Consider the following 21,318-nt stretch of genomic DNA (forward strand, 5'->3'; position numbering starts at 1 on the left):
TATCAAAGTTAACTGAAATAAACCTTCAAATATCTCTTTGTGTGTCATAATTCTGTATAGTATATAGGGTTCACTTTTTAAACTACATTACCGAAATAAATCAACTTTGATATTTGTATTTATTTAGCTGCATCTTTAATACATATTTTAATAAAAACAGCCTGGAGGATGAGTTGAGGAGCATTATGAAAAGCTACATATTGTCACCTCCTTAAAATAGGGAAAAAATAATCATGTAGGCCATTGTGATAGGAATGTGACAATATTTAATTCAGGTTAGAATTCCTCTAGATCCTCACATTAAGCAGATTTTTTTTTAATGTACAATTTTCACCTTCACCTCTGTGTGCATGTAAAAACACTGACTGAAATCCAAACACATGTGCGTAGCATTAATGGTCTCATGTCCCCCCCCTCCTTCTTTGTCTCTATATGATTTTGGTTCTCAGAAAAGACATGGTTTACAGATGAACCAGAGAATACCCACCTGAGGACCATACAGATCAATCCTGTGAATACGCTCGCCATCAAACCAGTCGGTCACAATAAATCCGCCAGTAGCTTGATCCCACCCATCAGAGAAGCCGAGGACGAGTGCTGAGCTCCGGACCTCACCCCGACACCTGGACAACTGGACCTTCCAAGAGGACATATTGAGTGGGTGTCAGTGTGGACCTCGGATCATTTATCAGCAAGACAAACTGCTTTTCTTCCTTCATCTTTGCAGCAATGTAACATCTGATCTGATGTAGAAACATAAAGACAATCCTGACCACCACTCAACTTTCAGTTTGCAAAGCAGTGACCAGACTCCATGACTGTTTTTTTTTTTTTTTGCTTTTTCACTTTATTTTGGGGAATGAGGGTCACTTGAGCAAGAGCATAACCATAGGCGATTATAAGCCCTGCTGGATAAAAGACTCTAGTTGTAAAAGTTGCCTTTTAAGCTGTACATGAACAACTACTGCTACTGCATTTGAGTCTGGTTAATGTATTCTGTACAGTTTGTTAGAATGTGTATTTTACATCCAGCTGCACCCCAACGCCCATCCACCACCACAGTGGCATTGTTGAGGACTGATGCTGCGCTCCATTTACCACAGGAGTCGGAAATCCAGTAAGGGATGGAAATTAGCACTGGCCTAAAGTGAGTAAATTTATGAAATGGTGGATAGATATAATCCGTTCAAAGGTCAGGGAGACAGGTTTGCAATTCATCAATTCGCCTGTAGGGGGCAACAGTGCACCTGAGCTGCAGCTACATTGCTGCAAAAACCGTTAATAGTAGAAGAAATTCTGAATAGTTTTATATACACAGTAAATAGTTGATAAAAAAACCAAACTTTTAAATATTCTCAAAATGAGCCAAAGAATATTATGATAAACTAAAGAAAGCACTAACAATGAGTGGCTAGTTGTTTTTATGAGAATAGCATTGTTCCCAATGCAAGCAGCAGGTTTTGGATTTTCTGACCTTTCATTATTGGATGCTTTTGCAGTTTTGCTCTTTGTGTGACCCAAATTTATTCAGACATTTTCTAAAGCAACAGGCGCATTGGAACTGTATTTCCGTTTTTGTTTTTTTTTTACTTATATGGCAGAGAACAGTGTTTGATAATTCACGTTTTTGGTTTCATCTCAAGAAAACATCAGCATAATCTCAATAGGCTACATATCTAACCTTCTAATTGCTGTTTTTAAATAATATGGATGTAAAATTTGACCTTGTAGCTGTACATTTCCATGCCAAACATCAGACATTTGAACATCTCAACAAAAATGGCTATTTAAAAAATATATGGTGTTGGTTTGGTTTCAGCTAACTTGGTTATGAATAATTCATGTTGAAAATTTAGTTTCAACAATCAAAGTCTGCTAAACGTTTTACGACATGACATAAGCAATTAGCTCACGATAAATCACTTCCAAACGTTTTCTACCTTCAAGGTGACATTTATGTGCAATTTAACAGAAAATTGAATTAGTTGAAGTGATAAATAATATGCTATATTATACAATTTTGAAATTCTGCTACATAGGTGTGCTCATTGGAAAACAGAAAATTGGCTGAACCACATTATGATTCATTTTCAGCTTTCCACTTCTTAAATTGGTAATACAATTTTTTTTCAAACCATGTAAAATGAGACGGTTCTGCTCCTTTTTGAACCTTTCTGCAAACTATGGATTTAGCATAAGGAGGTAAATGAGCAAATATTATGAAAATCCTACAAGAGAAGAACTAAACTGTCCCCAAATTGACAGGAGATAAATCAAAAGCTGGCTCAATAAAGCAATAGTATAGGGTGTACACACGTACACGACAAGGTAATTTTTTATGTTCTCTCATATTTGTGTATTTTTGTATTCAATAATACAAAAAAAATATATACAGGTCACATTAAGTGTGGTTCAAAGTAATTTTGTATGATCATCAAACTTATTCTGTAAGAGCCAACAGGCGCAAAAGGGTATTATCATAATTATAATCAAGAATATATGGTGTAAATACAAAGTCTTCTGAAAATATGCAGTTAAATTAAAAGCAAGATTTGAACATTTATATTATTAATTATCTCCAACATATATCAAAAACACTTGCCAACAGAGAGAAATATGCTTGTAATGTTTTATTACTTGGGTATGCACTCCACCTACATTATTCATAAAGTAAGTAAGAAGAGAGAAGATGGGAACACTTGGGTATGTTTATGATTGATTCCAGCAGATATGAGCTTCATGAACTACGATACCTACTGTTAGAAGTATGAAACAACAATGAATTTGGTCTCTACTTTATTCATTAAACACTGCAATACACTCTGTAGGATTTTATCGTTCTGAGTGCGATTGACCAAGAGTCAAAACTGAAAAATAAATGTTTTCCACTAAAGCTTTCCCAACGTTTAGCAAGCGTGGCAGCCATGTTTGTGGTGGTTGGCATTAATAAGAAACCTACAACTTTTCTCCTGGATATTCCAAGTTCAGGACTTCTCACATTATTTTTTTTTTAACTCAGCATCCATGGATTCCAAGTGCAAGTGGTGCGCAGCATGACTCAGTGGTTTCTTTGCCATTTGGAGCTAATTCACAACATTTGTGATGGTTAACATCGGCCAGTGTCCATATTGAAATGGCATATGGCTCTAGCCTTATCTCTATACACATGTACTTGTCTTATCTTTGCCTTTTCAAGTCTGTAAATGTTTTAAATGCTTTTTTATGCAAACCAAAACTCCCAAAATATCACCACAAATGAAACAAAAGGTAACTTTTTATGATAGAGCTGTTTTTTTTTCCTGAGATCTATTCATTAACACATAATACCGTTGACAGTTTCTATAACAGAGCATGGCACAATATTCCAAGTATGCAGATGAGTTGATTTTTTTTTTTTAAAGCCACATATCGCATGAAGTGGGCATCTTTAAGTCCTCCTTTGGCTGTAAGCACTGCCTGACACAGGATTGTCTTGGAGGCAATGAGGAAACTTGAATGTACTCCATCACCAATCTTAATGCCATGATCGGTTCATTGCATGGACGCTCGTCAAACAGCTCTATCATAAAAATGGGTTTGTGTCCAGAAACAAGAATTCCGATAAATCAATAATGATCAACAATATCAGCAAATATGGTTGTTTTGCTCTCAGAAGTCATGTCTTATTTAGATAATGGAACACAGCTATACTGGCACTGTTGTCACTTTACTTTAGCATCCATGAAGATAAGAAGTAATAACATTAGTCCGTGACATTCTGAATCCACAGGTGATTCTTCGTGGCCTAGCTTAGGATTTGTGTTGGATGTTGAAGGACAAAACACAAGGTTTGTGACATTTTTACTGGCACAGAGAACATCCGAGCTGTCCGTCCCTCGGTGCCAGTAATGTGCCAGGCAGTGCTGAAGCCAACGGAGGACTCCACAAAGACCCACTGCTGCGAAAAGAGGCTTCTAGTTTTGCTTTCTCACCGTCGGTAATTCAACTCTCGAACGTCTTAAAAAACAGCTTCCACCACCATCGCAAAGCAATGTATTTCATGTAAATCTGTAAAACTTAAATGTAAAGTATTTCTTTGTAGCGTGTTCCTGTTTGACGGTACCTGTGGTGTTGAGACACATTCAGCATTGCTTGTATTCATTTTATGCACTTTTTAGCACATCCACTCGTCAAACGATGGTCCCGATTTGATATCTACGTCACTATACGCAGAAATAACATTATTGTCTTGTATAAACTTGATTGTACATAAATTGTACATGATTTCATTTTGTATTTTCACAAATTAAAAGCAGATGTATGGTGTTTTATCGAATGAGTTGTTATGCCTTTTACAGATTTTTCTCGTTTATAAGTAAATGCACATCACTGAAACAGATGGACAGTACAAAAAGAACAATAGGTTCGTTTCTGATATCTAAGCAGATCAAACAATGTCTCTCTGAACTCTAAGGATAAAAGGCTGATAAAAACACCCCACGTCCTCACCTTGGGGAAAGAGAGCGCCCATTATGTTGCTTGTTAACGATTTTACACACTGTGGCATTGTGGGAGACTGTCAGCATGCCAATAACATTTACAGTCTAACACCTCCCAGAAAGGCGGCTGATTTTCCAGATCCTCCTGCCAGCGGCTGTGTCACCTCATTTTAGTAAACAAACACATCCAGCCATCCTCTAAGATCAGCTATCAACAATACCTGCGCTAAGGGGGAGGAATTTTACACAAGGAATTGCTATAAATGCAATGTCTTGTAAAAGTTCAAGGGCTATAAACATTTTCACATTTATCATAAAACTCCAAAATTGAATGTATTACATCTGGATTTTATGCAGTAGACATAAACAGAGCAGTGAAACCCCAGCGAGTCGAGACTTTCATAAAACCTTATGTCTACCAGCCTGGCACATACAGAGACTCGCATTCTGGACCCATTTCTCTTTGCAGAAAGGCTCAGGCTCGGTGAGATTATATAGAGAGCATTTGTAAACTTTAATTATCAAGCTCTATCACAGATTTTCAAATAGATGGACTTTGACTAGGCTATTCTAGTACATAAATATACTTTGATCAAAACCGATCCATAGTAACTATGGCTGCCTCACTCGAAAATTGAATATATTACATCAGGTATTTTTGCATGTAGGCCCTAAATTTTAATTTCTGGTCTTATCTGACCAGAACGATTTATTTTAGTGTTCTGTTTTCTTTACATGGTTTGTGGCAAACTTTCACAAACAATAGATATTCTGCTGACAGATTTTTCCACCTCAGTGTTCCCCTTACCCAGCCTGTTAGCTTAAAACAATTTTTTTTAAGTTTGAAATGTTCAAGGATTGAGATATTTATTGCCTTTGGTCTTAAAGACAGTGTTTGACCAGTAATGTTCTCGAACAATCCTGACGAAAAAGCTGTGTTGTATATTATTTTAGACACAGGTGAGTCATTTAATTACACTTGATTTCATTTTGGGGTATCAAAGTAAAGGGGTTGTATATTTGTGCATGTCACATTTTTAAAAGAAAAGCGCATTTTAAAGACTAAGGTCATTTTCCTTCCATTTCACAAATATGAGCTATTTTTGCATTGGCCTATAAAATCCCAAAGAAACCCAACAAAGCTGATGGCTTTAATGTGAGAAAATGAGAAAAAGTTAAACAAACACAAAAATCCACAGTTGCCTCTGAAGACCATTTTTTGCCCAGCTTATACGGGTGATAATAGTTTCCATGACAATGCAGCTTTCCAAGTGCATCAATGCCATCCCGGATAAACAGTGATTCTTTACCAAAACAAGGGGGTCATTACGGCAGCTTGTCAAATCAATGCCGAGAGTGTCCTGGCTGATTAAGGCGTCCCCTCTCAGTCCTGACACAGTGTCAATATTGGCTGGCCTGTAGCTGCACACTCCCATGATTGGACTGAAATGCCCATCAGTCAGGCAGCTGAGCTGGACTAATGATTCCCTGTGCTGCCTATTAGAGAGACATGACAATTTAATCCTGTGGGCCAGGCGAGGAAAAGTGACCTTGGTGCTTTATATTGAGGCTGAGGTAAATTGACAAGAGCAGATAAATCTTTACCTTGGGCTATTAACAGAATTAAACAACAACAAAGGCAGAAGGTTCTGTCTTTGTTGTTGTGTTTGAATGTGCCTTTTCCTATCCCTGTAAATTTAGGGCTCCCACATGTTTTTGATCAAAACAAATTCATATTCCAGACTTTTGAAGGTAGATTTTTTTCCCCCACAGTTCTCGGTCTTTTAAGATTATTTTAAAATTCAAAATACCAAAATGCACCATGAATATATGAAAGATTATTATTATTATTATTTTTTTACCTTAAATGTGGAACCTGAATAAACCAGGGGCAGGAAGTCAGGAAGGAAGGAAACAAAGGACTGAATAAAAGGTAGCAAAGAAGAAGATCACAAGAAAGAAAGGAAGGAAGGGAGTAAGGATGGAAATGATGATGAAAAGGAAAACCACAAAAGGGATGAAAATGAGGTAGGATACAATGAAGGGGAAAAGGAAAGGATAAAAGAAATGAAGTTAATACACAAAGGAAAGAAAGGAAGGAGGGTAGAATATAAGAAAAGCAGAGGACACAAAGAAGTGAAAAAGGACAAGGGGGAGACAAAGAAGGAAAATAGGACACAAGGAAAAAAGATAAGATGAAAGAAAGGGTAGAAACAAGGTAAGGCACAAGTAATAAAAGGAAGAAAGAAAGAAAGCATGAATCAAAAAACAAAAGGCAGACAGGAAGGGCAAAAAATGAAGAATAGAAGGTAAGAAGGAATGAAAACAAAGGAAAACAAGGATTGGAGTAAAAAAAGGAAAGATAACAAAAAGTTGACATTAGTAAAGAAAGACACAAGGAAGGACACTAAGAAAGAAGGCAATGAATGACACAATGAAAGAAGGGATAAAAGAGATAAATAACACATTTAAACAATGAGATAGGTGATAAAATATAGATTTTATGACATTTTCTATACTCATAAATCCCAGACATGGAAGATAATCAAATTCCACACTTTTCAAGACAGCATAGGGAACTTGTAAATCTAAATATTAAACACCCAGGACGTGAGGAGGTGGTTCACCTCTTCATGAGTCAAATAAAAGCCATTGTTTAAGTCCATCTATTTTTAAGAATCAAGCTGGAATATTAAAGCGGATGCTGCTTGATGCTTGGTGTTTTTCAGATGTTCTAAGCCATTCCTGTATCGCCACAGGGCAAGCTATATTGCCTTGGACATCTATCTTAAGGGCACGAGAACAGTGTCTACATGGTTGGAAAAAAAGCCATGTGTTTACACAGATGTTCCAAGCTTTTAGCACATTTCTTCCCCTACTGAGTTGCAGTGCCATCCTTTGTGCCGAGGGCCATATACATTTTATATTAGTTTCCCCTTTGATACTGAAATGAGGGATGGTAAGGTTTTGTACAGTAAGACTCTTAAAGATTGCATTTAAATTGAGAAAAATCAAAAAAAAAATTAAGTTTGAATTTGTATCTCTTTTTTTGCATGGTTGTGTCAATATAACATATGAGAAAGAAAGGTAATGTGCCCCTCAGCATTAAAAGCAGAGAAAGATAAGAATTTAATTACTGTTGTAAGGATGGATCACCATTATCCAATGCAATCTGTCAGCAAGGCCTGGTTAAAATACTGACCTTTAATGTTCACTGAAACAAAAAAAGGATAACTTGCTTCATTTACTTTGTTCTCATGCACGCTTATAGTCAATATAGTCTAAAGTAAAGCTTTTGGCTAATTTAATATTTTAGCATAGACAGTGGCTAACTGCCAGGGTGCCATTCATCAATGATGGAACTAGTTGACTTATAACTTCCAGGGTGATCAGTGACAGGATGCAGTGCAGCTCAGTGGATAACTGGTGGAAAAATGACTAATGAAAACAGAAATGTATACACAGTGTCCTAAATATGGAGAAAAGGGATTTACCTAATTGAAAGCCAACTCCAGCACTAAAATAAGAATATTGAATAGTGGTTTGCAGATTTGTTGTAGTTTTAGTAGTACACCAGGATTTATAAAGAAAAGCTTAAACCAAAAGTTTGAGTAAGGGGGGATTTGAATAGAAATCCCCCCTTACTGTCCCACAGGATTGATAACGGTAACAGTAGTAGTTACACAGGGTCCAACCGTGGCTGCCGACAAGTGGGTACAACCAGATCTGAAGCTTAATTTTACATTAAGTTTTCAGAGATTTAGCGCCTGTTTTTTTTTCAATTTTTCTTCTACACATTTAAAATATATGTTCTTTTTTTCTTAAAGAAAATAACCTGTAGCAAATGACAAACAGATGGCAACATCCCATAACATTACTTCTAAGCCAAAGTTGTAAAGATGATTTACAATTTGTACGATATCATTCTCCGTGATTCATGTTTCTGTCAGCTCACTCACTGGAGGTTAATAGAAATGCCAGCATACTTGCTGATTTACTTAGTAAAATTTTCATCCCAAGGTTCTGGTGAAGAAGATTGGAGTCAGAGAGAGTTACAGGATTCATGCATTATGCAGAACAAGTTGAGGCGACCTTCAGCCACCACAGTCTTTTCTATATATTACTGCGGGCTTGACCCTTCCAAGGCTAGAAGGAGCGTTTGATATATTTAACCACTACTGCCATTAAATTACTCACAGTCCTTATGAACTGAGCCCTTTTTTATATGTCCAGTAACATAATGGTGGTATCATTTTGATTAAAAGAGAGTTTATGGTATGTTTCTCTTTTTAACCGCAGGTAAGGTTTCATCAAAGAGGAAGAAAATCATATTTTAAATGTGAACTTAATCAGCAAATAAATCTCCTGCTTGGCCCTTCTGATTTTTATGCCCCACATTATTGACTTCACCATATGTCTGACATATGCAGGGAAAAAATAAAACAACCTCTGCTGCTTCTGTTTGATGCAGAACACATCAGGAGCTGGCGGGGAGTAAAAGGCTGGTTTACAGTATGATGTCCCTTTTCATATAATTGGCGTTAGAATTATTTATGACATTAATTGCTGCATTATCGACTAGCTGTCAACTCCTTGAGCTTAGAGTCCATTCTTCTTCGCTAAGAGCGTCTGCTCAGCCTAAAGTAGACTGACAACCTAATTATACCATCTTCCCTCTCAATGATAAATGCCATTAATGTGAATCTAGCCTTGAAATGAGTCTCCCAAATCGACCCAGATCATCTTCATTCTGCCTTATTTCCTCTCCAATCAATTCATCTTAAAGAATTCATGGCATTTAAAAGAAAACTATAATATTATCCATTTATTTTGTATACAAATTCAGAAAAAGAAATCTCTGTTTATGTTTAAGCAGTGATTGGTTAGACTTGTCAAAAATGCAAGAGGTTAAGGCCTGAGCATATAGATGACACCAGAGGTTTACTTTCACAGTGTAGAAAAACCCTCCTTCTGTTTGCTCACTTTTTGACATTACACCATGCTAAACTTTTCTTGTTTGAGGTCATTTGAGTTTGAGGTCATTTTAGGATGACCAGACTTATTTCTAATTGCCTAATTCCATAACAATGAGAATATTTTTGAGAACATTTAAGATTTTGATGGCAAGGGCTGCATTAGCAGATCATTAGCACTGCTGCCTTGCAGCAAGAAAGGTCCAATGCAACCATTGTGTGTTCTTACATAGAGTTTTTGTGTTCACCCTGTACATGCATTTGTTCTGTGTGTGGTTTGTCCTTTTTGTCTCAATACCTCTGACCTGTCCAGAGGTACTGTCCAGTGGTTACCCTGCTTCTTACTGACAAACTGCAGCAGACTGACAGCAAGGCCTATTCCTACCTCGGACCGACAGACGGATGGATGGATGATCGAAACCAGTTTTGTTCTCCACACACCAACATCAGCGGCTTTAGGGAGCAGGTGTAAAGAGGCATACTCTATCAGACCAGGGCAAAACACTGTTACCAACTTAGCATCTTTGTCACTATATTGAGCAACTTTTGATAATTTAAAAAAAAGATTGCAGGCGATCAGTCTGACAGCAGTCTTGTGCAGAAAACCCAGCCAGTACTCAGAAACCTTCTCCATTCCGTTTTCACATTGCAATTGAATCACTCATGCGCAAAACTGCAACTGATCCTGTTCTGGATTACAAAGAACATAAGAATTATGTAAATATAATTTTTCATGTTGCCTAATGTTTTTTTTCTTCTACTGACTGGATCATACATGACCAAATGTGCAATTTAGGTGATGACATTATCTAGCAACTTTTAGGACAGCCAGTTACTACTTTCCTTGCAAGAATCTAAAATCTTTAGAATCTAGATTGTAAAGAATCTACCCCGCACTGTTGCCAAGAGTTGGCAACAATGCGGGGTAGGGTTACCAGAACATGAACCGATCCTGGTCTCCGGGTCATTTGCTATTCGGCTGCAGAGTTTTAAAAGTATATATGTTTAATTTTTAACTTATTATTTTTTACATTTTAACTTCCATGGTACTGACGACCAGTCTCCAAATTTTAACTGACGATATCAACAACAACTCTACCTCCTGCCTTTTCCATAAAAGATTAACCACACATTTAGTGTCGATGTTTCGCTGCCAGAGCAGCTGAGCAAAAATCTATCTATACATTAATGCAAATGTGTCAAAACCTTAAAATTGAACTTTAAAAATCCCTTCAAGCTACTTAGCTCACAGAAACATTTTTAAAAACTAGACCTTTCTCATCAACCCTGCCCACACACTCTAAATAAGCATAAAAGGCTCATATTATTGTCTTACACTTGAGTATTTAGGAAAAAATGAGGGAAAAACACACCAAAAAAATGTTTTCCTGCCACTTGGAACTGATTGTTTCATACTATGTTTCCTTTTTAATGATGCCGTTAACATATCCTGACTTCACAGTGGATGTACTCTGACAACAATGAGAGCTGACACATACCAAACTTGGTATGTCCCAGAGCCATCTTCAGTGGCTGGGATGCTGTCAGCTCCACCTACATCAGTGGCTGTGTCTCAATGGTAGCGTGACACATGTCAGAAACTTTTACATGTCTGCTCTTTTCTGCACAGAGCTTCCTCATCCTGGAGGTGATGTTTTACTTATATTTATGTGTATGAATATTCAAAGTGGTTTCATTTGCTGTGATTTTTGACAGCACTTTTGTCTCACTCTCCGACATTAAAACTCAGACTAAACTTTTCCTATTTTCCTTGTCGTTTAGGATACGGATACTTATATGCTAAATGAAAGAATAATGAGGATATGGTATTTTATATGATAGTCAGACTCTGCTGGACCCTTTAAATCAGCTAAAAATATTCCTAAAATTCCTACTCATCCTTTTAAACCTACTCAATACATTTTCAGTAATTAATAGACTATGTTCATCTGTAGCTCGCAGCAGCTAAAAACAGAGCCTACAATTCAACAGGAAAAGCCATCTGTGATGATTGCACATGCCTGCTGCATCCAGAAGCACATCTGATCTTTAACCTCCTTTGATCAGCAGTTTTGGCAAGGCAATCCATCATGGTGCTCTTACTGTCAGAAGAGGTGCCTGGCTGCAGCTGTGTGTCACTGGCTAAGAGGGGCTGCTTAAAGGCAATCATGTCAAGCTCCTCACGACTGCTCAGACTCCCAGATTGAAGGAGGACTTGACAGGGCCAGAAGAGTCAGCTGAAGACACTGGAGGGCTACGTCTGACTGCTCTGTAGCCATGACAGGATGGCTGATTGCATACTGCAAACAGCTGACCGGATTCACTCAAAAATGCATGAAATTGAACACTCTAATGCACAATTTGTCAGAAGCAGATTAAATGTGTATTTTGTCATGTTATAACCACAAAGATAAATTTCATTTTCTGGGGTTCAACTTTACTGTTGCGCTTCTAAAGAAATCCAGCGCAATCATTTACCGATTTCACTTGTTTGTGACTTTATGTCAGTATAAATACAGCTGCTCCATCCATCCATCCATCCATCCATCCATCCATCCATCCATCCATCCATCCATCCATCCATCCATCCATCCATCCATCCATCCATCCATCCATCCATCCATCCATCCATCCATCCATCCATCCATCCATCCATCCATCCATCCATCCATCCATCCATCCATCCATCCATCCATCCATCCATCTTCTATACCCGCTTTGATGGATTGCTGCACAGCCAATGACTCAATGCAATTGGTTGGATTTCCTCTAACGCAAGTTTTATTTGTGTTTTGATTTTTACTCATTTGCATTTTTAACAGAACTTGATTTTGTTCACTTGAAATACCTGGTAAATGAAACTGTCTTTAAGATTCATCAGAACTGAATATGTATTTCTGTATAAGACTTTGATCTGTTTTGTTTTGGAAAGTGTCTAGAGACCACATTTGCTGTGGATCAATGTTATATACAGTACCTACACTAAATTGAACTGCTTCAAATCAATACTTGCAAGATTGCTGGAGTGTGGTGGAAGATGGGGAGAGATTTTTGTTTTCTTTTCTGACTAAACAACACTGTACAGTGGCACAAAAACTCTATTAGTGCGACATGGTAGTGACAACGTCATGCTGTGCAAATGCTTCTGTTTAGCAGGGAGACTGCTCAGAGTTAATGAGAGGTAGGATGAACCTAAATATTACACAATCATAGAAAAATACCTGCTAGATGCTACAAAAGACTTGAAACCAGACTGGAAGGCTCAGCTTTCAACAGAACAATGGTGCTAAACATGCAGTCAGAGATACAATGGATGGGTTCAGACTAAAGAATAATCATGTATTACAATGATCCAGTCAAAGTCCAGACCTAAATCCAATTAGGAATCGTTGACCGGACTTAAAAATTACTGTCCCCAGATGCTTTCCAATCAATCAGTCGGAGCCTGAATGGCTTTCCGTAAAAGGATGGGCAAAATTTTCCATCTCTAGATGTGGATATCTGGAAGAGACATAAACCAAAACATTTAAAGCCTTGATTGCAAAGAAAGTTGGATTTACAATGAATCAACTGAGGGGGAGCTGAATATAATACCATAGTGCTCCTTCCAGAATATGTAATACTTATTTTGGTCAAAGACTGGAAATTCCAGTGAAGTAGTTGTAGCATAACACACAACTAAAAATGTCATGTTGTGTTTAACATTACTGAAAAACAAAATTAGCATCAAAAAAAGCATCTGTTTCATGGGAGTATCCTGCCAATCCGTGGTCACAACAGTGTGGCTTTGGCTTCATTTCCAAAAGGATCTAGGGTGAGTTGACCTCAAATGCATCAAAAAATAAGATGCATCTTTTTGCAAGTCACACACCCCGAAGAACATATTGAATATTTTTATGCCGATGTACACGATAAAACAAAGACCCAACTCTGGTTCTCAGAGAGATCTTCCTAAAAAGGAGGTCAGGCCGTCATTCCACAAAAATAACACTTGTCAGAGACCCAGAGAAACCAGTGGGAGCTATTCTGGCTCCACTGTCGATGACTCTTTGACAGAGAAACAGATAGAAAATCCTCCATCTCTTTCACACAAGCACTGAGTGCATTAAGTGCAAAAAACCCAACCCTGACTTTCAGACAAAGAAGCTGAGTGACGGCTTGCTGACTGCAGCTCCAAGGGTGCAATAACATGATGTGAAAGGACATTGTCAGGAGCCGAGGAGACGAGCCAAGATTGTACATAGTGACAGAAAACAGAGATGAGGACAGAGATACTGGTGCCATATTAGTGGCCGGCATATTCAAACACCGCGCTTGAGTTTAAGCAAACTTGACATCACCTCCAGTGGCTTCAAAGCGTTCACTCCCCTCTGCCTCCCCCTTCTGTCTGCAGCCAGTTTTTCCCTCTGATGTGTCTCCACGCTCCTCTGTCTCTCATGTGGAGGGTAACCAGCAGGCCTGCTCTGACAGGATGGCGGATGGGGGGGCGCTACGGCCTGCAGATACCTTCAGTCAATCCAAATTTGGTCACGGCGGTGGGAAGTGTGTTCACTTTTTTTCCCCGATATCTGTGCTACTCGAGGTGATCTGAATGCTGAAGTGTGAGGAGCTGCCACCTTGTATGAGAGCCTGTACCAGCTCTTCTTGAGGTGCTCTGAGGCAGCGGAGGTGATAGAGATCTCTCCATCCTGATAGGCTGCTGGGACACTGTGGATCCATAAAGACGGAGAGGAGGGAACGTATTCCACAGCATCTGTTTGGTGACGGGAGGCCGGCAGTGCAAGAGGCAACTCATCACCAGACCTCCTCTTTGGAAGGAGCCGTGTATTGGCCAGAACAATCCGCATTCATTCGGTGAAAAACTGAAAAAGTTACTGGTTGCTGTATTTGAATCTAATTTCAAAAAACAAAAAGGCCTAATTTTTCATACTTTAAATTTCAGATCAAAAACAATAAATGAGAGAAAAAAAAGACCAAAGAAGAGTATTTTGTTTCAATAAGTCACCAGGTTTAGAAGACCCAGAAAATACTCCCATGGTAGCGTTAGTTTTGTCAAAATCTATTAATACAACGATGATCTTCCAGCCATGGAAAGTTATATATTAATCCATAACACCCTCACTACTTACACATTTGAGAAATGTTTTTATTTTCTTCAGATCCTGCTAAGCACAACATCTTCTCAAGGTCATTTACACAAACACCGGAACACAAATGTGTTGTTTGTCTTCTGGCACTAACTTCTCTGCTACTTTAAATCTCTCTCTTTTTTCCCATTTCAAAAATAAACTATTTTATGGAGAATATTTGAGCTTTAAAATGTGTAAGAACATCTCAACAGAAGGTATCAAGCATAAATAGAACGCTTTAAGACAAAGGAGTCTAGTGATAAACCACGCATGGCACCAATGAAGCAGTTGTGAATGCTGGCATTTGTTTCGGTTTTGCGCTCTTCCTGGAAGGGATGCTGCAAGCCTGCCTTGAGGCAGCGGTAGGCACCGGTGTTTGCACTCCACAGGCCATTAACAGTTCAGCCCACCTTCCACAGCAGGGCAGCAGCTGGAGAGAGAGCAACAAGCAGCAGTGGTGTGAGATGTGACCAGCACATTTAAAAAAAAGAAAAAAACATAGCCAGCGGCAGGGAAGGCTGGAATACGCTCCGAGTTAAGCTGCCAGCTGTGCGGCTGTGTGTGATAAAGTGCAGATCAGCATAAACACACTCAGGGGCTCCCTGCACAGCTGGTCACCGTAGGTTACAGTTCTGAAAGATGAAGTGCAGGAAAGGGAGGGTGGGAGGAGGAGACAGATGAGAATGGTGGCTGATCCGCAGATCAGGTCTGAGGTGAGGAGGAGGCTCGGGGGAGAGGGGAACATGAGGAGAGGGAAGGCGAGGGGAGATGATTGTGTAAGGAAAGAATTGGACATTCATAGTCATGTGCTGGCAATTAAAAAGACATCATCATAAAGGCATGAAAGCACTTTATGCATAATACAGCTCAAATTATATGTCAGCACACGAGTGTCCTCAGTAGATAATGACCATTGTGCAATATTAAGTAATGGACACACAGGTGGGACAGATTAGCTATCTCCTTGCAGATTGAAAACAAGCACAGCCAACATGTCAGGGTTAGATTATAGTTAACAGGAAACACATTTATAAGGAAATCAGCTCTCAGGCTTTTGGAGTCATTACTCTGACAAGGGGTGACACAGCCAAATGACGTGAAAACAACATGACCCAGTGACCCGTTTGACTACTCAAGTACTTAAAAACGTTGCAAAGAGAGTTCAAATACTGTGCAAAAACCCTTTTGAACACAATTTACCATTTTTAATTATTGCTAACTTCACTTACATTAAGATAAAGAAATGATATGCTAGAATAATGGTGTTCATTTGCCTGAATTTATAACAAAAATTTTGTTGTATAGATACTTCTTAGCTATAAGAAATATTTTTTTCTTATAGTTAAGAAAAAAATGCTCTATTGTTTTTTTTACTGCAAGTAATTTTTCTCAGATAAGGAAAAATACTAAAAATGAATATCTTCTTTTTACTCCATCATAATGTCACGGCGAAATTAAGAAAAGAATAGCCTTTAAGACATCAACATTTTTGTATCAAAAATGATACAAACTTTTAGGGCCATGTAATTTTCATATCTAAAAATGTGTAAAGTTTTAGTTATGAGGTACATCTAGAAATCTGACTTTATTAAATGCGCAATGGAATGAATTCTTCAGGCCTTATTAATATGAGTACAGTTTAAGAGAGACCAATCATTGCTAAACTAATACAGATTTCTAAAGTAATGAGATAAAAACAAATGTTTTTCAGTTTTTCTGAAGACAAGAGTCAAGCCAAAAGACACCAGGATCGACGGTAGCCGAATGATGGCTGTATAGTGAAACAGAAATTTAACATGAAACTGATTACATTTAGAACTGAGTGTAACTTTTATCAAGCATGTGGAACCTAATGACATCTTTCTTCACTGTATTAAGTAATCTTACAACAAATATTTAATCATATGTTGAATACTGCTATCCAAAGCAGCCTGACACTGGGTGAAAGCGGCTGAAGTTTAGATGATTCATTCATTTCCGCGGTTCTGTTTGCTGAAATTCATCTGATCCCAGAGAAAACACAGAGCCGCATCTGATAAAGTTATGCAGGCATTTAAGTTTTCACTTTCCCTGATTTAGCATGACTGCGCTTGTCACAGAGATTTAGGACGGCCTGCAGTCTGCATTCTGTTTGTTGTGACCGTACATGCTGAGCGCCTGCATGCTTTCAACTTCAGAGTTATTGATTCAAGTTTTAAATGGTTCCCATATTATCCAAGGACCTCTGAAAGATTAATTTGCGTCACTGTTCATCTGTAATTCATTAGTCATTTGGAGAGTTTAACCAAAGGGACTCTGCCTTGAGCTGAAAAAAAATCACTCAAGAGAAGCTTGTATGAAGGATAAACTACTAGTTTATGAGAGTCACATACATTGAGACATGTGGCATAATAAGATGTCTGACGTTTACTAAAGTTAGTAACATACATAAACATGGATCAATACAAAATAAACAAATGTAAATTGAAAGGAAAAAGATACATGATTTTTTAAAATAAAAAATAAAATAAAAAACGATGTTTTTTAGATGAAATGTTATTTCCTGTTAATAAGATTACACAATGTGTTTCAGAAGTCCAACTTTGTGTAGTTTCACCTCCGTTAGCAAACAGCTTAATAAGGAGCAATGGACACATTAAATAGATAAGGTGAAAAGTAGAGGAGGTTAAAATAATATCTGAAGCTATAAAAACCTCAAAGACCTCTGTTCTTTCCATCATCTGAAAATCTAAAGATTAGAGCACAACGTCAAAACATGGTCACCGATCGTCACTGGACAGGCCAGGAAGGGAGAGCAAAGGACATCTGGGTGAGCTGTTGAGGTTCACAGCTCAGGTGAGAGAATCTGTTCACAGGACACTTTTGGGTTATATCCTCCCCAAATGAAAGTGTAGCAAGAAGAAAACCATTTTTGAAAGAAAGTCTAAATAAATTCAGTTTGCAGCAAGACAGGTGGACCGTTTGTGCATTTTGGGTCAATGTGGAAAAGGCTGCATGTAGAGGGAAACCATCAATTTGCCTCAAACTGAACACATGATCACTGTAGTGAAGCATGGTGGAAAAGGAAGCTAATCAGAGTCAAAAGAAGACGGCTGGAGCTTCCTCTGTCTTTGTGATTCTAGTTGTTCACATTGGGAGACTTCACAGAACAGCTGAATTTATACCAAGATAAAATAGATACAGCTGAACTCTATTAATTAGGCGACTTCTGATGGCACTTGCTTGGACAAGAGGCCGTCTGAAACTGGGCGGAATACTAGTGTGCAATTTTGAGTAGTTCTATCTCATAAAATTCAAGCTACTGTAGACCGTTTTGTCCTCCATACTGCAAATGCAAAAGCTTCACGACTTGTTTCCCTGAAAAACAGCATGTACTGTTTATGTGAGACTAAACAAGAAATGTGACTGTGAAAATGAACACTGAGCTGGCTGTGTATGACGGCAGGCTGTGTCCCGAGGCTTTGGGTCAGCAGTCAATTAAATTATCACACCAAAATGAAAGACTTACAAAATCCCCTTACTGAATAATGGCTGTCACACAGTCTGTATCCTCCATCATGTTCTGTTAAAATATGGTTGTAGAAATGGGATTAGGGCTTCATCCTCAGCTTCTTGTGTGCTCAGTCTAAAATGACTATCCTCTTATCTCAAGGCAACAGAGCTACATTATGTTATGTTCCGACTTCGTCAAGATAGAAGGGATGTCATTGAAATTAATTTAATCTTCCTTAAATTAGCTTCAGACTATGATCTCACCCAATCAGAATTTATGTCCTCCAGAATTCAATTTCCTGCACACAGTGATATGCTTTTATCAGTTGGTAACTATTCGGTGGCCTCCAATAATGAGAGCCGTCACGGAGACCAGAGACAGATAGTATTTGATGGTGAGCATGTTGTGACCACTGGAAGCGTTTCCTGCATCTGCCAGGGATTACACAGAAAACGTCTGGAATTTCCTTCAATTTAACAAGGCAGGTCTTGAATGAAAAAATAAAACAAAAATAATAATAATAACTTTCCCAACATTCACTGATCAAACTGGAAACATGGTAACCAGTTACAGATGGAGTTTACATTTTGTCAGGGTGAAAGCAAACCTAGTGGATTCTGAAATTGTTTGGATTTGGGACTCTGAGGGAAAAAGAGACAAAAAATACTTTAAACCAAAGACCTGAACTGCATATTTGGACATGAGTGGAAGTAAGGCTGCGAAAAAGCAGTCAAATCTGACTCCTTGCTGAGAATGTGAAGATTGGAAGTTGTAGCAACAAACACTAAATCCAAACAACCAATTTCTTTCAGAAGTTGCCTAATTATAATCTCAATGTACATCCTACTGTTGTGTGGAAGAGAGGTTTATTATACTTTGTTTCCACTGATCTGTATGATGTGGGTCGATGCGGTTCAGGACAGTATTTTATGGCCCATCATAATCCAAACCCCTAACATATCATCATACTAGCGCAACAACAAATACACACTGTGTCTTCTGTTTGTCGCAAGCAGTGATTTTTTTTCTGTCCCCCAATTAATGAACAATACCTTCACCCTAACCACACCATACTGCTGTCCTATGAACCCACAAATGGACATAAACGTTACATTTTGGTGAGTTCCAATCAGAGCCTTAGTATATAAACAACGAAGACCATGGAACCCAACAGACAGGACAATTGTGGAGATGTTTAATCCAAAGAAGGAGAATTGCACAACTGCAAACCTACCAAGAGATGGCGGTCAACCTAAACTGTCAGGCTAAGCAATTGGGTCACTTACCAGAGAAGCAAACAAAAGGTCCAGAACGTGTCAGCTGGACAATTGCTAGTTGTGTAATCTACAAATCTGGACTTTATGGAAATGCTACAAAACAAATGTTGCTGCTCCTTCAGGAGCACCAAAACAAAGCGTCACCTCTTACCTAAGATGCGAGGAGCCCACCCAGCTCTCTGGTCCCCACTATTACTTTCATCTCATCTCAGCTCCTGATGCTTAATAAACTAATACCTGGGGGTCTTGTCTCCGTCTCTAAACTTTTATTTGATGTGGCAAGGAGACAGAAAACAGCGAAGAGTGGGGACAGAAATAAAAGAACAAGAGATCAAAATAACTGAGGCTGGCTGGCTGAGCGGAGTGGGGCCCATCAACACCAATAACCGTTAGCCGTGGACACGTGTGTCAAAGCGGGACAAGTGTCATATCACTCAGCCCACTGCTTCATTTGACTGGAGCACATCAATCACTCAGGGAAAATCAGCACAGACATGCTGAGATAGGCTTCACCTCTGGCTCCCTCATTACATTGTGTCAGTGTTAGTAAAGTCCTCAGCCTGTCAGCAGTTTACTACCATCTTCCTACAAAGTAGGTTCTCCTGTCCAGGTGTTTCTGCCAAGGGAGACTCACCATAACGTGTGGACAAATTTAACCCAATGAATATTTCTTTCTGCAATGAATGTTTCATTAAACCTTCACTTATAATGCAAAATATATGCATGACTGCGCATATCTTGGCTGGAGGTTAAATGTTTTTTTTTTCCAAGATGTGCAAACCTCCCACCAGCAGTATTAGTTGCAATTTCTTTCGGCGTCAAAATTGTGCACTGCTTTGTATTACACAAAATCTCGATAAAAATAATTAAAGTTCGTAGTTTGTCACTGTAACATGATAGAATATAAAAACGTTAAAGGTGTGTGATTACTTGTGAAAAGCACTGTGGTGGGTTTTAACGAAGACATAAAGTCTGATTAACGCCCCCCTTTGAAAGCCTGGAGCTTTCTCACTCGCCACCATTCTGCATACAGCAACGTATATAACTACGACAGGAGAATAATAACATCTATGTATCACCGTACCTAAGAGCCTGATCATCTAAATCTTCCCCTGATACCACCTCCCAGACTCCATTATTGTATTGACGCACAATCTTCAGGAGGAGAGAAATCTTCAGCGCGTAAGGTCACTTGGTTATGAAGACATATTATCATATTATCTGCATGAGGGTTGTAGGGCTCAGGCCTGACAAAGCTAATTATAATTGGACATGATACAGAGCTCAGAGCATATTACGTGCTTGGCTGCCTGACAAAGTCGCAGCTGAGATACGAGTAGAGAGGGGAGTAGAACATGAGCTGAAACTCAATGCAGAAGCTGTACAATAACAGTAGCAAGCGCTCTGATGATTATTTATGGATGCATCGAGTAAAAGCACCAGGATGAATCTGTTTCTGCTTAGTCATAAGGACTGATATGGATAATCCCTGTTTCATTGGAATACAAGTTTAATATTTGTGCTCACTCTAATGCCTGAATGTCACATTTTCTCGGAAACAAACTGGACAGATAATGTCTCATCTCCACACCCAAAATTATTTCATTATCAGCTTCAGTTTTACTTCTTAAGTGGCTAAGTCCTCATGATGACTATTCTTACACTTGTGGAACATTATTATGAATGGAGTCTCACTCAAAGTTGAAACAGAAATTGAAACAGGAGTTGAAAAATCTTACATATTAGTTCCTTTCTCTAGAATAATAATTTTATTGTTCATGTTGTGCTCATGGCAACAGGAAGACGTTGTGTTTTGATAGAAGGCCCAGACGGCTAAAGGCCCAGCATGGTCCACATGACAGCATGGTCCACATGACAGTTCGACTGAAGTCGAACTGTCATGTGGTTGCGGGATGTTCGCTTTTGCACTCTTAATATTCCATAAGACACACAAAGCCAAACTACTGC

General features: G+C 38.6%; 1 protein-coding gene across 15 annotated transcripts in view; it reads left to right on the forward strand.

Annotated features, from left to right (window-relative positions):
• The window catches only part of LOC103481816 (calcium-activated potassium channel subunit alpha-1a), a 106,134-nt gene extending 101,819 nt beyond the window's left edge, over window positions 1–4,315 (forward strand). For 12 of the 15 annotated variants that reach the window (XM_081600888.1, XM_081600875.1, XM_081600879.1 and 9 more), the window contains one exon: window positions 450–4,315. In XM_081600888.1, the coding sequence (XP_081457014.1) occupies window positions 450–601 (152 nt within the window). In that variant the 3' untranslated portion in view covers window positions 602–4,315. The remainder of the gene's footprint in view (window positions 1–449) is intronic. The other 3 variants (XM_081600886.1, XM_081600885.1, XM_081600884.1) reach the window with 1 other exon arrangement.
• The last annotated feature ends 17,003 nt before the right edge of the window (window positions 4,316–21,318 follow it).

This window comes from Poecilia reticulata, chromosome 19 (assembly GCF_904066995.2).
Source record: "Poecilia reticulata chromosome 19, P_reticulata-male-v2, whole genome shotgun sequence".
In the NCBI taxonomy this organism is placed as follows: domain Eukaryota; kingdom Metazoa; phylum Chordata; class Actinopteri; order Cyprinodontiformes; family Poeciliidae; genus Poecilia; species Poecilia reticulata.